This window comes from Gopherus evgoodei, chromosome 3 (assembly GCF_007399415.2).
Source record: "Gopherus evgoodei ecotype Sinaloan lineage chromosome 3, rGopEvg1_v1.p, whole genome shotgun sequence".
Lineage (NCBI taxonomy): Eukaryota > Metazoa > Chordata > Testudines > Testudinidae > Gopherus > Gopherus evgoodei.
In genome coordinates, this window is record NC_044324.1 from 6,313,434 (window position 1) to 6,328,836 (window position 15,403).

General features: G+C 45.4%; 1 protein-coding gene across 3 annotated transcripts in view; it reads left to right on the forward strand.

Annotated features, from left to right (window-relative positions):
- SARNP (SAP domain containing ribonucleoprotein) overlaps positions 1–15,403 on the forward strand; it is a 56,469-nt gene that overhangs the window by 21,736 nt on the left and 19,330 nt on the right. For 2 of the 3 annotated variants that reach the window (XM_030554826.1, XM_030554827.1), the window contains exons 6-9: positions 875–948; positions 1,979–2,007; positions 2,665–2,690; positions 4,120–4,188. In XM_030554826.1, coding sequence (XP_030410686.1) covers positions 875–948; positions 1,979–2,007; positions 2,665–2,690; positions 4,120–4,188 — 198 coding nt within the window. The remainder of the gene's footprint in view (positions 1–874; positions 949–1,978; positions 2,008–2,664; positions 2,691–4,119; positions 4,189–15,403) is intronic. The other variant, XM_030554828.1, reaches the window with a different exon arrangement.

The following is a 15,403-nucleotide window of genomic DNA, read 5'->3' on the forward strand; positions in this document are numbered from 1 at the left end:
TCGGTGTGAGGGCTGATGCTTCTTTGCCTTTTGGCACAAGGTTCTCCCCAGATGAGATGTGCAAGATTCTGTCTCACCGGTTTGGCATGCCAGTCTTCTGCCCAGCAGCAGATTTGTATTGTACTAATCTGAAAAAGAAAAAAGTCCATCCTTTTGCCTCTGAGTCAGTGTGCTAATCTGTCAATTCCCTTTCCATACAGATGGTTAAGTCCCCTCTGCTCAGATTTAAAGTTGGGGAGCTGCAGGTGCCCAGGACTTCACCAGAGAAAAGCTTGCTCTAGGATTAGATAGATTTTTATTATGCTGTTCATCACTGCCATAGAAATAAAGGAGAGCTACATTGCTAGGCCTGTATCTCAAAGTTTAAGGGATGGCCGTGATACAGACCATGCAAATAGCAGCTCTCTCCCACTGGCTGTGGGATGAGGGCAAAGCTGATCAGCTGCAGGTCTCTGCTCTAATGATCTGTTAAGGCAGACCTCAGATGATTTTGTGACAATTTTACACACCTTTTGTATGCTTTTCCCTTCTGTGGTGCCTCCTCTCCAAGGCTTTCCCGTCCTCACAGTGTGGATGGGAAATAGCTCTGTTTTAAGCGGGGGTGGGGTGGGGGGGGAGAAGAACTGAGGCATAAAGAAATTAAGAAACTTGCTCAGTCATGGTGAGTTTCTGGCAGAACTGGGGATGGAGCCCAGGAACTCTGCTCTCTGTCTTTAAATACCAGGCCACAAATTATGAGTGGGCTCTTGGCCTCCTAGCTCTTTGGTAATGCTTTCTTGGGATCTGAATGCGGGAATCCCCGGGTTAAGATGTGCCCCGACCTGGCTGCCAGTGTGGCTGCATTAAGGCTTGCCCTTTTTCTTCTCCGTTTCAGAGAATGCAGAAACGGGCTGAGAGATTCAACGTCCCCGTGAGCTTGGAGAGTAAGAAAGCGGCGCGAGCAGCTCGGTAAGTCTCTGCTTGGAGCGATGTCACCCTTTTTCGATTTGGTGGGAAACTGCTGGACTCTTGTCTCATTGGCAGGCCATACTGATGTGGATCCTCACCACAGCTCCGTGTTGGGGATCTGGGGCAGCGTTGGGGATTGAAAGTGTCTGGATTTTTGAGGTGTGTGTAAGGAGGAGGTGAAGGCTGCTTCCTGCCTGGATTGCCTTTCGGAAAGCTGCTTACCTGAGTTTCTGGAAGGCTTTGCCCACTTTGTAGTCCTTGTTGCTTGCCTAAGCATCTCTTGTCCTAGCACATCAGAGCATTTGTCAAATGTTAACGAGTGAAACCTCACAGCCCCTACACTGCTGCCTCCATCCATCCCCCCCCCCCCCCCCCCCCAGAGGGAAGTGGTTCTTATCACCATTTACAGCTGGGGAAACTGAGACTTGGGAAGGGGCTTGGCCAGGATCATTATTGACAGAGCTCAGAATGCAAGGTGGGAGTCCTAGAGCAGAAGCCTGGGCATTCACTGCTAGGTAACATTGCCCGCCTGCCCTCATTAGTGTCACAGGTGGCTAAGGCGGGGAGATGGTGCTCAAAATATGAGGCGAGTGTTTGTATTCAGCACCTGGACTATCCTGATTTGCTCGCACTGGCACAGCATGCTTTGGGTATGTAATCTGTGTCCCTTACCTTGATCCTAAAATACCAGGAAACTGATGCTGCCTACTCCCTGTGATGTAGAATAACAAAGGGAAAGGTGGTTATTGAGGGGCTTGCGGCTGCTTGTATGGAACAATGGGGCTGATGCTAGCCCAGCAGAGATTTCCATTTTGCAAAGTAAATACTGCAGTGATCTCTACAGTAGTAGCATTAACTGGAAGCCAGGGTTGCCGGCTAATCCCACCCAAAGACAATTTGTCTCAAGTGCTCTCATGAAGAATTTTTGAAGGAAACGCTCCTGCTACATCTTACGCTTGGCGAGTCAGACACTTTCCTACCTTATATTGCAGCTCTGAGTCTCTGATAAAACTCTGTTTACTTTCTACAGGTTTGGTATGTCCACAGCTTCAACTAAAGGTAAGCAAGTCAAGTAGAGCTAATCTGTGGAATTAACCCTTCTGCAAATATTTAACGCTTCCTATACAGAAAAAGCCAAATGGGACTTTGTGCGCTTCCAGCTGCTGATGTCCCTTTCCCTAGTGATCACCAGAATCAGTGGGCTGGAAGAACACAGGATAGGAAATGGAAATGCATTGTCTTTGTCCTTTTTCAGAGTGGCTTGGATCTACTCTACTCCAGTGTGTCTATCTTGTGTCTAAACAGGGCTAGACACTAACAGCCAGATTTTTGTGCAGCGCCTGGCTGCCATAAGCAATCAGTGGGACCTGGGCTACCTTTAAAAATACCACTCCTAATTGTCAAAGCTCTCAGCTACCTCACAAGAAGCCCATCTTATTTTTACAGGTGGGGAAACAGAATCAGGGATGAAGTGACTTATCTCCCAGGTCACCCAGCGAGACAGTGTCAGAGCCAGGATTAAAATGGACTTCAGTTCCAGCTCTCACTTGTGTTTAGCTCGCTAGAACATGAGGGCTATCCAGCTAGTTCTGTTCAATCATGATCCAGTGGAAATTGCTTAAACTACATCTTTGCCAAGAGGGTCAGAGAACTCTGTTTAAAACTGTTCTTGCCATTTCTGATCACTAACTGTGTCCTCTCCTTCCCCAATCTCAGGTCTGTCTGCAGACAGCAAGCCTATGGTAAGGAATGCTTATGCTTATAATTATAGCTGATCATGCCCTTTAATCACAATACCAAAAGTGTTTAGCTTGTTCAGACAAGTCTCCATCCCCAGGAGTAAATAGTAAACCCCCAAAACAAACCAGGTAGGATACGCATGAGGTTGCTTAAGGTTATACGAGCATTAAGTTTGCTAGGACCCCCTCCTCTGTGCAGTATTTGGCTGCCTCTCTCAGCTGACCGCACTCCTGGGTAAGCTGGCTTTAGAACTAAATGCCTGAAGGAATAAAGGCAAATATTTTATTAATATTGCATGCGAGCTTCCTGCCTGTGTGCCTGGTGTTCTGTCTTTGCCCTTTTTGCTTGAATTGATATATGCATTGCTCCAAGAACCTAGATTCTGTACAGCCTGCTATTTTTCTACAGTAAATGACCCTTCCTTTCTAATGTCCAAATGGTGCACTATTCTACCTCAGATTTCAACTGGAAATAGAAGGTATTAAAATACATGGAGGGCTGAGAGCTCTGAGCAGAGCGGGCAGCCCACTTAGTAGCTTTCTGCTCGATCATGGTGAATTATTGGTGCAAGATGCAACAGAAAGCTAATTTAAGCAGTTTTGGGTCTAATCCCAGGTTTCTCTTGTGCTGAGTGTTTTTGGAAGATGTTTTGCAAATACTGCTGAGAAGGAGGTTAGCATCAGGGACCCCATTTTCTTCCATGGCACCACACACTGTAGAAGGCTTGTCACTGAAAGCCAAAACTGGGCCTCATTAGACTGTGGGATACTTCCCCCAAGGGAAACCCTATTGCTTATTACCTGGGCAAAGTGAGGGAAAATAACTTGACCAAGGGCTTGACTAGATGTGTCCTAGTAATTCCTGAAGAGTAAGAATGAAACACAGTGGTTACTGAAAAGGGCAGGAATTGGAGAGAGATGGCTGGTGTGTTTGTCTGAGAGGCAGTACGTTTCCTTCCATTGTGTTAATTGTATCTGACTGCTGAAGGAAGAGTACGAAGTTCATTTGATTTACAGTTTAAAAAAAAAAAAAAAAAAAAAGAGGAATCTGTTGAACGAGCTGGTCCTTCAGTGGGAGAATTCACCATCTGTAGCATTGTCCTTTGGAGATGTCTGTTAATGAAGCTTGGGAGCAGAATACAGCTCTCTGAAAGCTCTTGGCTGCTTCATCTGGAGGCACTGTTTGCTTCCCCTCTGTAGCTGACAGGTGTCGCTGCTGAGTCTGCCGACCTAGCACAGAGAGGGAGTGCTCACAGGAGTGTTGCTCGCTGCACCAGGTTTTCCACAGACCCATCAGAATGGGCCACTCTCTATCCAGGGACCCTTCTCACAAGCTGCCCTCTCTCAACCACAGTTGGTCTTTTAGTTTTCGTAATCTTACAGTTCAAGTGACAATGACTTAAACGTTAAACTGTTTCCTGTGTCTTTGTAGGTAAACATGGATAAATTAAAGGAAAGGGCTCAGAGATTTGGTTTGAATGTCTCTTCAGTCTCCAAGAAGGTAAGGTGCATTGGCCTCTAGGACACTGTCTGCGCCTACAGGGTAGCACAGTGCACAGAACAGTGTAAGTTCTAAGTTGTTTACCTCCTGTCGCTGATACAGCACTCCATGCACCACGCCCCAAGAGGACTCTCATCAGTATCATTTTCCTTACCCCCATCCTTTCCTCTCTTTGTTTGGCTGTAATTTTGTTGGTTTTGAGGAAGCCTGACTACCAAGGCCAGGCTGGTGGATAGAGGGCTTCCTTCCAGGGTCTGTCAAGATAAACTCTTCATAAAATGTTACAAGTGGAAAGGAGAGACAGTTGAGGAGGCTTTATAACTGGATTGTTTTCAGGCATTTGACTTGTGTTGCATAGGTAGATAGACCTAATCAGCCTTCACAGCTGATCTTTTTCCCCAAGGTAATGACTTCCCCAGAGCTCAGTTTGAAAAGTGACTCAAAACTGTAATTCATCAAATGATTGAAAATGCTGGACAGAGCTCTAGGTCCTCTTAGCCATCAGGTTCAAAGACTCGTGTGTGTGTGCAGGATTTGACTGAGCACGTCTGTTTGGAAATACAGCGAATGAAGCACAATTCCACCTTGCCTGGAAGGACTGGATCTTTTTGGTGACAAGATGTTGAGTGAGGTGGGAAGGGAAATATAAATGTCAGGAGGGAGAGGAAGAGTGTGGGAGCACAGGCATCATCACCAGTACAATAATCCCCTGTGTAAAAATGTTCTTCAGTAGAAGAGTTGAAAATGGACAGGGGAAAAGAGATGCATCCAGTCCTGTTTGGGGGAGACAGATAGAAAAGAGAGGGATCAGTAATACTCTCTTACATCGATAACAGCCGCTTGGATCACAAAACATCACACAGGAATAACCTCCTCCTCTGGGATGAAGTGCATCTGTGACTTACCAGTGCACAATAACACTGTGCAATGCTTTAGGACAGGAAGTGAAGAAAAATCTTGTCCATTTGCAACGGCTATGCTAGCGGGGTTTGGAAACCCTTCCTCTCTCTTTGAAAGAGTGTAAGGGGGTAGGTTTGTCCTCTTCCCTCCACCACTGAGAGATAACCCCCTCTTCTCCCATGGGGTTTGTACCATGGACATTTTAATGCATCTGTTTCTTCAGCAAGTCAGAGTGAAATGCCAGGCTTTGCAAATGTGGAGCCAGGAAGTTCAGTGATGTAGAAAATAGCGTGTTGGAGGCCACTATATTCCTCCCCCACACATCCCTTTGGGGGTGGGGGAATCAGGCAAGTGCATTAAAGCTGGAATATGTGGAAGGGCAGGTCAGGGTGAGAGGCTGCTCAAACATCATTAACCCTGTCACTGGGAACTGTCGTTTTTCAGGAAGGATATATGCCTTGTCAGCATTCATGGCTGCAGCTTGCTTTGGGTGGAATAGTAGATCAGAGGCTCGGTAATAAGTCAACGTTTCTGATTACTCTTTTTGCTACAGAATCTTGAAGAGCTCCAAAGCAGCCAAGTGCTGCACCTGATCTGAACGAGTGCTTTACAAACAGAAATGCCGGGCTAAGTTCACTAATGAACTGATCCCCTTCTCCAGATGGCGGTGTACCGGGGTGGGGGAACAACATGCCCAAGGTCACAGATCCATGGCAGAGTTAGGTCTAGCATCTAGTTTGCCTGACTTCCAGGCTTGTGGTTTAACTCCAAATGCCGTCCTTGTGCCTTTGACAAAGCAAGGTGTCCAGCAGCAATGGCAGCCTTTGCAGTGCTGTGTCTTTTTTTTTGTTTCTGTTCCGTCAGGAAGCTGAGTTCATAGGCTTAGCAGTGGCTTCTCCCACTGAGCGGAACACACTCTCACATTCCTGTGAGGAATATTATTGGTTACTTTAATTAGCCTGTAGTATTGTGCTTCCCACCTGGGTGTTCTTTATAGCTTTTCATTACAGAGGAGCCTGGCAGTTGCTAATGTTTACATGTGCTGTGGCAGATTTTTATACCCTGCGTGGCAGCAAAAACTTTACAATAAACCATTGTCTCCACAGAGCCACACTTCATTTCTATTCAAATTGGTTTGGAAGAAGGGAGGGCTGGGGGGTGAGAGAATCATTGCTTAAGGGGGATTTCAGACCTGCTGAGAGCAGGGAGCAAATGCAGAGCTGCATTAGTGGCTGAGAACTCATCTGTAGCTTTGAACCCCCTGACTAGCCCTCCAGGGTGAAATCTTACAAGTTTAAAATCCTCTTCCTCTCCACCTAAAAGGGAGGAAAGGCCCCAGTAGTTCAGAAGAGACCTAGCAGGAAAAGGTTGATTTTGGCAGAACAGAGGGTAGGTGCTAGCTTGTGTCTTGGCGGTACAGACCCATCAAATTAATGTTTAAAATAAAACCAAGGGTTTATCTCCCCCTAATACTAACCCACCCTCCCCATCCTCTCTTGTGAAGCCTCCTGTTAAAACACCCTCGCTCTGACCTGAAGCTACCATCCCTTGAGCCCTACTTACCCCGTACACACATTTGTAAATTTTCCTCTCCCTGTAATGCTGAGAGCTCCCCAGGGGCCGGAGTTATAGCTGCATGTTTTATAGGTGGGATTCGTGGTAGTGTGTGATGCAGAAGCATTTCTCCAAGGCATTGGTTTGCTTTTTTTTCTATAAAGTAGCCTCGTAAGTCTCCTGCTGAGAGCGTTGCCACCAAATGGAAAGTCAGAGCTCTAGGGATAACATAAAAGCCCAAAGCCCCCCCGTGCCCTGGATTGCATTATCAGATACCTTCCCCTATCTGAGCAGATGACCAAAGTAATTGACTTTTATGTCTCTCCTTTAATGTGGAGGTCTCAAACTGCCTTACGGACAGTTGGCTGAGTAACCCTCCGCCACATGGATGTTGAGATCAGAGAGATGAAGTGACTGCTTTGAGGTCATACGCTGAATCGGGGCAGTATTGCTAATCGAATCTAGGAGTCCTGAATCCCAGTTACCTACTCTAAGCACTAGAAACACTCCATCCCAGAGCTGTGAATGGGAAAAAGGAATCTTGACTCCAAGTCTCTCTAACCACAATGAGGTGTGTGTGTGTACACACATTACTCAGTGATACCACATGTGGGAATGGTTGTCCATGGTACAGAGAGTACTGTGCTGTCCAGAACACCAGGTTGTGATGACGTCAAGCGAGTTAGGCCAGAAGAGACCAGTTGCTATGAAGAGCGCTTCTATGTATTGGACATGTCTTAGAGATGATATGGTCAGCTGGGGTTAGAGTGGGGAAAGCTGGGAGGCAGGACTTCTGGGGTCCATTCTCTGCACTGACACTCAGGTAAATCGCTTCACCTTTCTGTGTCTGTTTCCCTATGTGTAAAATGGAGTGAGAACCTGGCCATCTCCTATGGCTATTGTGATGCTTGTGTAGTGCCTGTGCAGTGCTTTGAGAGCTCCATAGACATGCCAGCTTGGTTATTAGTCAGCAGTGGTGACAGATTTCACGTTTTAGTGGAGAAAGTTGTCTTTGTGGCTAGAAAGAGTTAAATAAAAATTAACGTGGCTACTGGTCACTGCTCTGGCTTAATCCTCTTTAATGAGGATTTGTTTTACAGGTGGCCGATGAGAATTATTGCACTCATCGTTTGAGATTAGGTGGACAGAGCTGGCAGGCTGATTATTTCATGACGTTTGTGTGATATTGAGGGAGAGCAGGAGTCAGGAGCCCAGCAGAAAGTTTGTGTGTGTACAAAATATCTAAATGAGAGAGAGAGAAAACAATTGACGTAACTGTTTGCCTCCCAGCAAGTTTATAATAACATGCTGAGGAGGAATCCTTTTCCTGGATAATTTTTCTTCCTGCAATCTTTCCAAGCACCCCCGCCAATGCCGGATGTGAAAATATTAACCACCAAAGAAGCAAAGGAGGGGAAAAATGCTGATGTTGGCAGATCAGGAAGGAGAAAAATCCCTGAAAAAGAAGCCCCTTCTAGCTACCCACTAGGGATTTATATTTAATATATAATAAGACCAGCTTGGTGCTCCGTGACGTTGCTGGTAATGGCAGATGGCTTATGCTGAACAAGGATGGTGAAAGGTCATGAGCTTCATGTCAGTATTCAGTCTGAGACTTCCTAAACCCTCCATCGCTTTAGGTATCGTGAGGAGTGAAGCTTCCTCCTGACCTCTCCTATGGAGACAGCTATAAATCCACAAAGCTCAGTCGTCGGGAGCTCTGCAGTTGTTACAGGAGATATGAGGACTGGTTCCTGGCTCGTTTTAGCAGCAGGCTCCATTCCCGGTTATGTGTCTTGTTTGTTAAACTTTCTGTGGACTCTCCAGTTGTCTCCTAGACCTTGCTTGCCTCTGCTCATGTTTTAGGTCTCCCTGGCCATCCCTTCACACAATCCCAGCCCTGTTGGCCCAGGAGTCTTCTCCTCTGCAGCATCTGGAGTAGTCTGAGGACTCTCTCCAATGACACCTGAAAATGCCCCTTCTATCTTCTTCATACCTCTTAATTTCTTCTTAACACACCTCCCTTTGCTGTTGTTCTTGCCCTCTGTAGTACCTTGTGGTACAGTTTGTATAAAAGGTGCTACAGGAGAGTGTATTTACTCTGTGTGCGCTCACATGCTTGTGTACGTATGTACGTACATCTATCCCTGCACCATCGTGGTGCTTGGATCCATATAATAACTTGTGTATATCCTGTACCTTTGAGCACCTCCCCAGTGTTCTCCCTACTCTCTCTTACCCACCAGGACTGCTTGGAATATTCCAGACGTCTAAGCAGCTTCTTATAACTGAGAGTTCTTAAAAATCAGCCTGCCACAGAAACGTTTTTCTCCTAAGAGTAATGCTGAGCTGAGGTTCAGAATAGAATCATAGAATATCAGGGTTGGAAGGGACCTCAGGAGGTCATCTAGTCCAACCCCCTGCTCAAAGCAGGACTAATCTCCAGATAGTTTTTTACCCCAGATCCCTAAATGGCCCCCTCAAGGACTGAACTCACAACCCTGGGTTTAGCAGGCCAATGCTCAAACCACTGAGCTATCCTCCCCCCCCCCCCCCGCTTACTGTTCATTCCTAGACCACTACTTTGTGACAAGGTGGGGCTACAAAATGGAGCTCTACCTTTAGAAAGGAAAGATTTTCAGGGGGATGCACAGTATTTTTTTTCTTAGACCTGAAACTCCCATGATATTGACTGTTTGAATCTTATTATTTTTAGGTATTTAAAAAAAATTGCTCTGGGTAATTTGTAGAGGATTTTCTGTTTTCCTCTGAGTTATGTATACAGTAACTAAGGCATTGAGATTTACAGGTGGGGGGAATTAAAAAAAAGTTCAGTTTAAAAAACAAAATTCTAAAACATTTGAAATTTTTTTTGTTGTAACACACAGTAGGAAGAGAAAGTGTTTTGGTGTGGGATGGCATAGAAATCTTGTGAGACCTCATTTGGGTTGACCTGCACAACTTGTCTTCAGTGTTTGAGTGTGATTTGGAAGAGTCCCGAATTCATGCTGCTAAAACCCCTTATATTACATCATTACATATATTAAAAAAGGAACCTCTGCTATCTACAGTGTATAGGCATAGGGAATAGCTCTTTACATAGCCTGAGAGCCCAGTAATGGCCCTCAACATCTTCAGAAGCCACTAGAGCCCTGCCAGAGCAGCAGTGCATATATGTAGTTAGCTCTTGCATGTTGTATACATTTAGTAAACATCGTTATTTGGACCATGTTGTGCCCTTGTGATTCCTTTAACTTGAACTGTGTCATTCTATAAGGCAAAATATGAATGTGGAGATACCACTTCCTAAGTTAGGGCTTGTGGCTAATAGTTTTAGATTGTCTCTGAAGCCTTAATTTCCATGTTTGTTTCAGAAAAAGCTTGGATAGAATAACCGCATGACTCAGTGTTCAACTGTGTGTGTGTGTGTGTGTGTGTGTCTGAGAGAGTCACACACACACATGTACGCATCACAGTATCTAGCAGTCTGGTATGTTTGCCCCCCTTGCTGCTGCTCCGTCCCCCATCCCCTTAAAAACCCACGGCACTGTTTTCTAACTGAAGTGGCTGTGAATACAGGCCTTTTGGTTTAGGATAATGGGAAGTGACAAGGTGAAGAATAGTGCTGGCAGTCATGGAGATTTTAACACAAGGGTGCAGTAAGCTAGGCTGCCTCCTCCCCCCGCCCACTGGATTGCTGGGAGAAGGAGTTTCTCTACCTAATGGCTCGCACATGGCTGCGTTGATGGCATGGGCTCCATGGCTAAAGGAGGGCTGTGAGTGTGAAACATGGATTTGTTTTACCTCCTGTAATAAGAATGCTTTCTAGTCTTTTACTTAACACTCATGTCTCCCCTCTTGCATGCCCCCGCCTCTTTCCCCCCCCCCCGGCTCCTTGGTCTCAATACATGTGATCATTGTATTCAGGAATGGTGCCAGGGTTTTTGGTGCCCCAGGCGGGGGTCCTTCTGTGCTCCCGGTCTTTGGGGCATTTCGGCGGCGGGTCCCGGATCGAGTGAAGGACCTGCCACAGAATTGCCGACGACCCAGAGCGCGGAAGGACCCGCCGCCGCCGAATTGCTGCCAAGGTCCACAAAATGCCACCCTCCCAAATTCTGGTGTCGCCTAAATGGAAGCGCCGGCCCTGATTGTATTTCCTAATCGCAGCCCCTGGCTGTGTGATCATTAGCTTTCTGTGACAAAGACCTGATTTGAAACTGGACTCAGGAATAGCGTGGAGGGGGAAATGTATATTTTTGCATCTTGGTTTGCTGCTAAGTTCAGCACCAGGCCACCTCTTGACAAAGGCCAGTGAGAAGGCTGTCTCTTGCAGGCTAATACAGTGTGCTGAAAAAGAAATGCACACTCTGATCTGGGCTGCTTAATAATAGGCAGGGCAGGACTGCTCAGGATGTAGGCGTGAGAAGGAATAACTCAGTAGAGCTAGCATACACGTGGGTAATGTACTGGTTTGCTTGAGAAAGAAACTCAAACCCTAATGGGGCTTAGTGAGTAAGTGCCTAGGGGTAAGGTGAATGTAAACACTAAAAAGATATTTATAGCTGATTTTTCTCATAAAAATAGCAGCCGCACAAAAGGGAGTGTTTGAGGCTTTGGGGAGGGAGTTAAGTAGTATATTAAACTGGCAATGAGCACAGGGGAGAACTACAACTTGCTGGGGGAAATAGAGGTAGATCAGTAGTACCCCTGGTAAGTTTCACACCAGTCCTGAGCCCATGTACTCTGGCTGGCACATAGTGGAACCATAGAGGGAGATTTATGGTAAGTGATGAGTCCTCATGTGTCTCCCATTGAAAGCAAATAGGGAAGTTTGTGAAATCCAGCAGCTTATTCCCTGGAGGATTTTCAAGAACTCCAAACTGGAGGGAATAGAATCCAGGGATAGGGATTGTAAGAAGGAACCTCACTAAAAGCTCCGGGGTGGGGGAGGCTCCATTGATTATATGAGCTACTGTCGAGTCAGTACAGGAACCAAAGGTAAGATAAGGCAAAATTTCTTTACCCAGAGTAGTTGATACATAGACTAAACTACCAAGAGTTCCCACCAGAGATCTTAAAAAAACCTAACAACACATCAGTAAGCATTTGGAGGAGATGTGCTTTGGGTGACAGCAGCTTTAACAAGAGGCCCAGACTGGCTTCTGGTTCATTCACCCTAAGATGCTGAGCACCTGCAACCTCCCGTCTTATCAGGCTCCAAACTGTCACTTCCCGTAGCATGGGCTATGTAAGGATGGTCTTATCAAAGCAGAGTTCTCAGTTCCATATTGTTTGAACTCCCCAACACGTGTTTAAAAATGGCTACCCAGCCCAAACTAAGCCTGACCAGTGTTTTCCAGCATGGTTATTCCTAATGCCCTGGTTCTGAGGTGCTTGGTTTAAGTCCGCGGTCTTCGCCTCTAGTTCATTGCAAGGTTTATAGTATAACTTATCACTGTTAGATGTGGACACAAAAGCATCTTAAAGCTGTGCTACACTAATGTGGGTTTGATGCTGTTATGAGCCTGCAAGCACGCAGTTTAATTCCTCTGTAGAGAGCAGAATAAAAGGGGCCTTTATGAAATAATAGGAAATGTGAACAGACTGCAACTGTCTGAAGGTGGTCAGGTCTGTCTATCAGGTAGAATTCCTTTACTGGATTGTAAACTTTTTTGTGACAGAGACTGTCCTGATATGGTTGCTCTGTAATGCACCTAGCAGGTTTTTTGGGGTGCTAAGTAAACACCATTGCAAGAATTCCTGACTAGTAATGGTTGTATCCAAGTTATCCCACTCTGGGTACCTAGCTACCTCCCTGTGCTGACTTAGATTAATCTGTATGGTCTACTTAGCCAACACTGCAAACAGCAGTCTACATCTGAACTTAAGGTACAGGAAGTGTGGATAAAGAGCCATTGCCGTCTCTGTTTTGTGAGAACAGTGTTCTTCCACTGAAAGAAAAATAATCCTTTCCCTCCTGTCTGTAGCATTCCTGTTGCAGGGTCTTTGAAGGACACCAAAGTGCCCAGTTCCCACTGACTTTCACTCTTGGACACCTTTGAAAATTGTGTGTGCAATTGCTGCTTGAGGTGTGGGTTAAGATCTGTTGTAATTTAGACAGGCTTATTCTTTTAAGGAGTTATAGGTAGTTTTGAAAATTGCTGATTCCCCACCCCCACCTCACTCCATCTAAAACCAGATTTTAAAACATGCCCATGGTTAATCAAAATGTAATGGGAGAAGTTTGACAAAGGTCTGAATATCCCCTGAAGATTAAGTGTGTGAGTTTGAGCTCCAGCATGGAATTCATTATTCCCCGATGGTTAAAAATGAGAGCCTAATATAAAACATTAGGATGAAGTTACTTTTCTGTTTCATTCTGGACTCATATAATTCGTTTACATTTTGAATAAATAACAATTTATCCTAAGATGCATTTTGATTTTTAATTTCCTGTGAGTGCAAAAATGTAAGTAGTGTGTTGTTTTTTTTTTAATTGGAAATCTGTGTATTTGTTGAAAATCTTTGTAAACCTACTTAGAAAAATAGCATTTCCTTGAAGGATGCTGAATGCTTTGCAGAAACTGCAATGACACCAACCTGCCTTTCTGTCTCTGTGTGTGAAAATTAAATAGTTTTCACCTCCTTTGAAGAGGGTATTCTATAGCCAGGGCATTTTAAAGAAGTAGGAATCAGTAAAAGGTTGCGCTCTGAAAGGGACATCATCAGTTTGAAATCTAATTAATGTAAACAGTTTAAAGCAGCTCCAGGTATGACATCTTCCCCCGAGTCTCATCATCAGATCTTGTGGCTTTACAATCACGTTTTCCTGTTCTTGTAAATGTTTTTCTGTGTCCCTGTTGCTTTGTTGAATGAGCCACATAAATGGGAAACAGTGAAGCTGATTGATACAAGTGCAGTTAACTGCACAAAGTGGTAGGGCTCCTAGGTGTTACCTGTAACAAATCGTTCAGGGTGGTGTGATTTTTTGGGGGGGATGACTGTGCTCCTTCCAGCACAGAATCCCAATCTCATCCCCATGTGTTATAACTCTCCTGGGAAAACTCTCTCCTATGGCTTGGTAGAGATGAGGGTGCTTCCCTGGCATTCCCCTAAAAAGTCATTTGCCAGTGGAGGCTAAAACTCAGCCCCCTGTTGTGTAGGTCACTCTGTCTCTCTGGATTTTGTCCAGTTTGCTTTTCTCTTGTAACATGGCTGCCAGAGGAGGAGACAGCCGTTATTCAGACCATCACCAGTACCTACACTGGAAGGGTGGTTGGAAGTAGTCTTTGGATGACAGAGCAAACCCCTCCAGATTCTCATTCCCCTTCCTTTGCAGCCCTAGTGTCCTCTTTGTTTGGCCCCTTCATGTTCCTTTTGCAGTAATCTTGGTCATCTCTTCTCTGAGCTGCTGCGATCTCCTCATCTGGCCTTCCCTCTCCATCAGATCCAAAACTCTGCGGCTAATGTAATTTTCCACCTGCTCTGACCACATGTCTCCAGCCCTGTCACTGGCTTCCTTTCCTTCCACATCAACTTCATGTTCTCCTTCCTTGACTCAGATTTTAAGCTGCTCATCTTTCATAAATCTATCAACTACCCAAGGTGCTGAATTAACAATGGCAAGGCTCTGCGTAGCTCTGTTTTCAGGCCATCCTGTGGCCTGCATTTCCCAGTCTCCATGCTTCCTTATAAGCTCTGACCAGTTTTCCCTCTGTCAGGTATTTTCCCTATCTTCGATCCTTCCTCCAAATCCAGTTCTTCCAAGCAGGCTTCCTCTTGTTTCTGACCTACCAACCATCTCAGTGTACATTTTGATTTTTCCAAAGTTCCTATCACTGTTGTATCTAAGCAAAGTCTTCAAGGCATTCTCCATCATGTAGTGAACTTTTCACTTCTCCAAGGTTCTAGGAGTCCTCCCTCCTCTTCTTAACAAGGTTTTGCTGTCTCTGTGGCAAAGGCTTTAGTAAATGTACAGGCCTCTAGTTTACTCTTATCTCTTCTGGGAGCTCATTCCACCCCTTCTTATATATTCACAGTAGGCCGTGTAGGACTGTGACCTTTCAAGGCAGGGATGGTGTCAAGTTCAACCCATACTTGTTAGGTGCTATTTAAACATAATTCCAAGATCTAGGGGGCCAGAACCCTAAAGGGACCTCACTTTCCACAAGGGCTGAGGAACTGCTGTCTGGAAATCAGCCCCTGTGAGGTGGCTCAGGTTGGGGGTATCCAGACACTGAGGCCCAAGTATCTGTCTAGGCTAGGTCTTTCCAGTGGTGCTAGGATTTTTACCCCTTGTGTCTGTTTAGTATGTTAGCCTTTTTCTGAGTTGCTGGCAGCTTGTGTGCCATACCACTCTTGTTGTTTTTCCTTTTCTCCTGGTTCTCAAACTCTTCTGTAAAATGGACCTTAGAGAGAGAGGGGGTCTCATGGACTCCTTTTCTATTCATGTTACATCCCTGTGGCAACTCCAGCACTGAGCAGCTTATATAGAACGATAACAACAGGAAAGGCCTGAGGGTATTTGTAGCTGTTGGATACAATTTAGAAGCTGGAAATGAGGAGGAGGCAGAGCTAGGACCATGTGACCAGTGAGTGCTATTGGGAGCGGGGGAGGAACCACTGTCCTACTTGAGTTTGTGAGCATTTTTCTTCCTCCCTCTTTAACGGAAGGTCTTTTAGTCCCTCTTGATAATATTGCAGTCTCTTTCTCATGCTTCTTCAGATTTTAGATACCGGACTATAAAATCCCTCTGTCTTG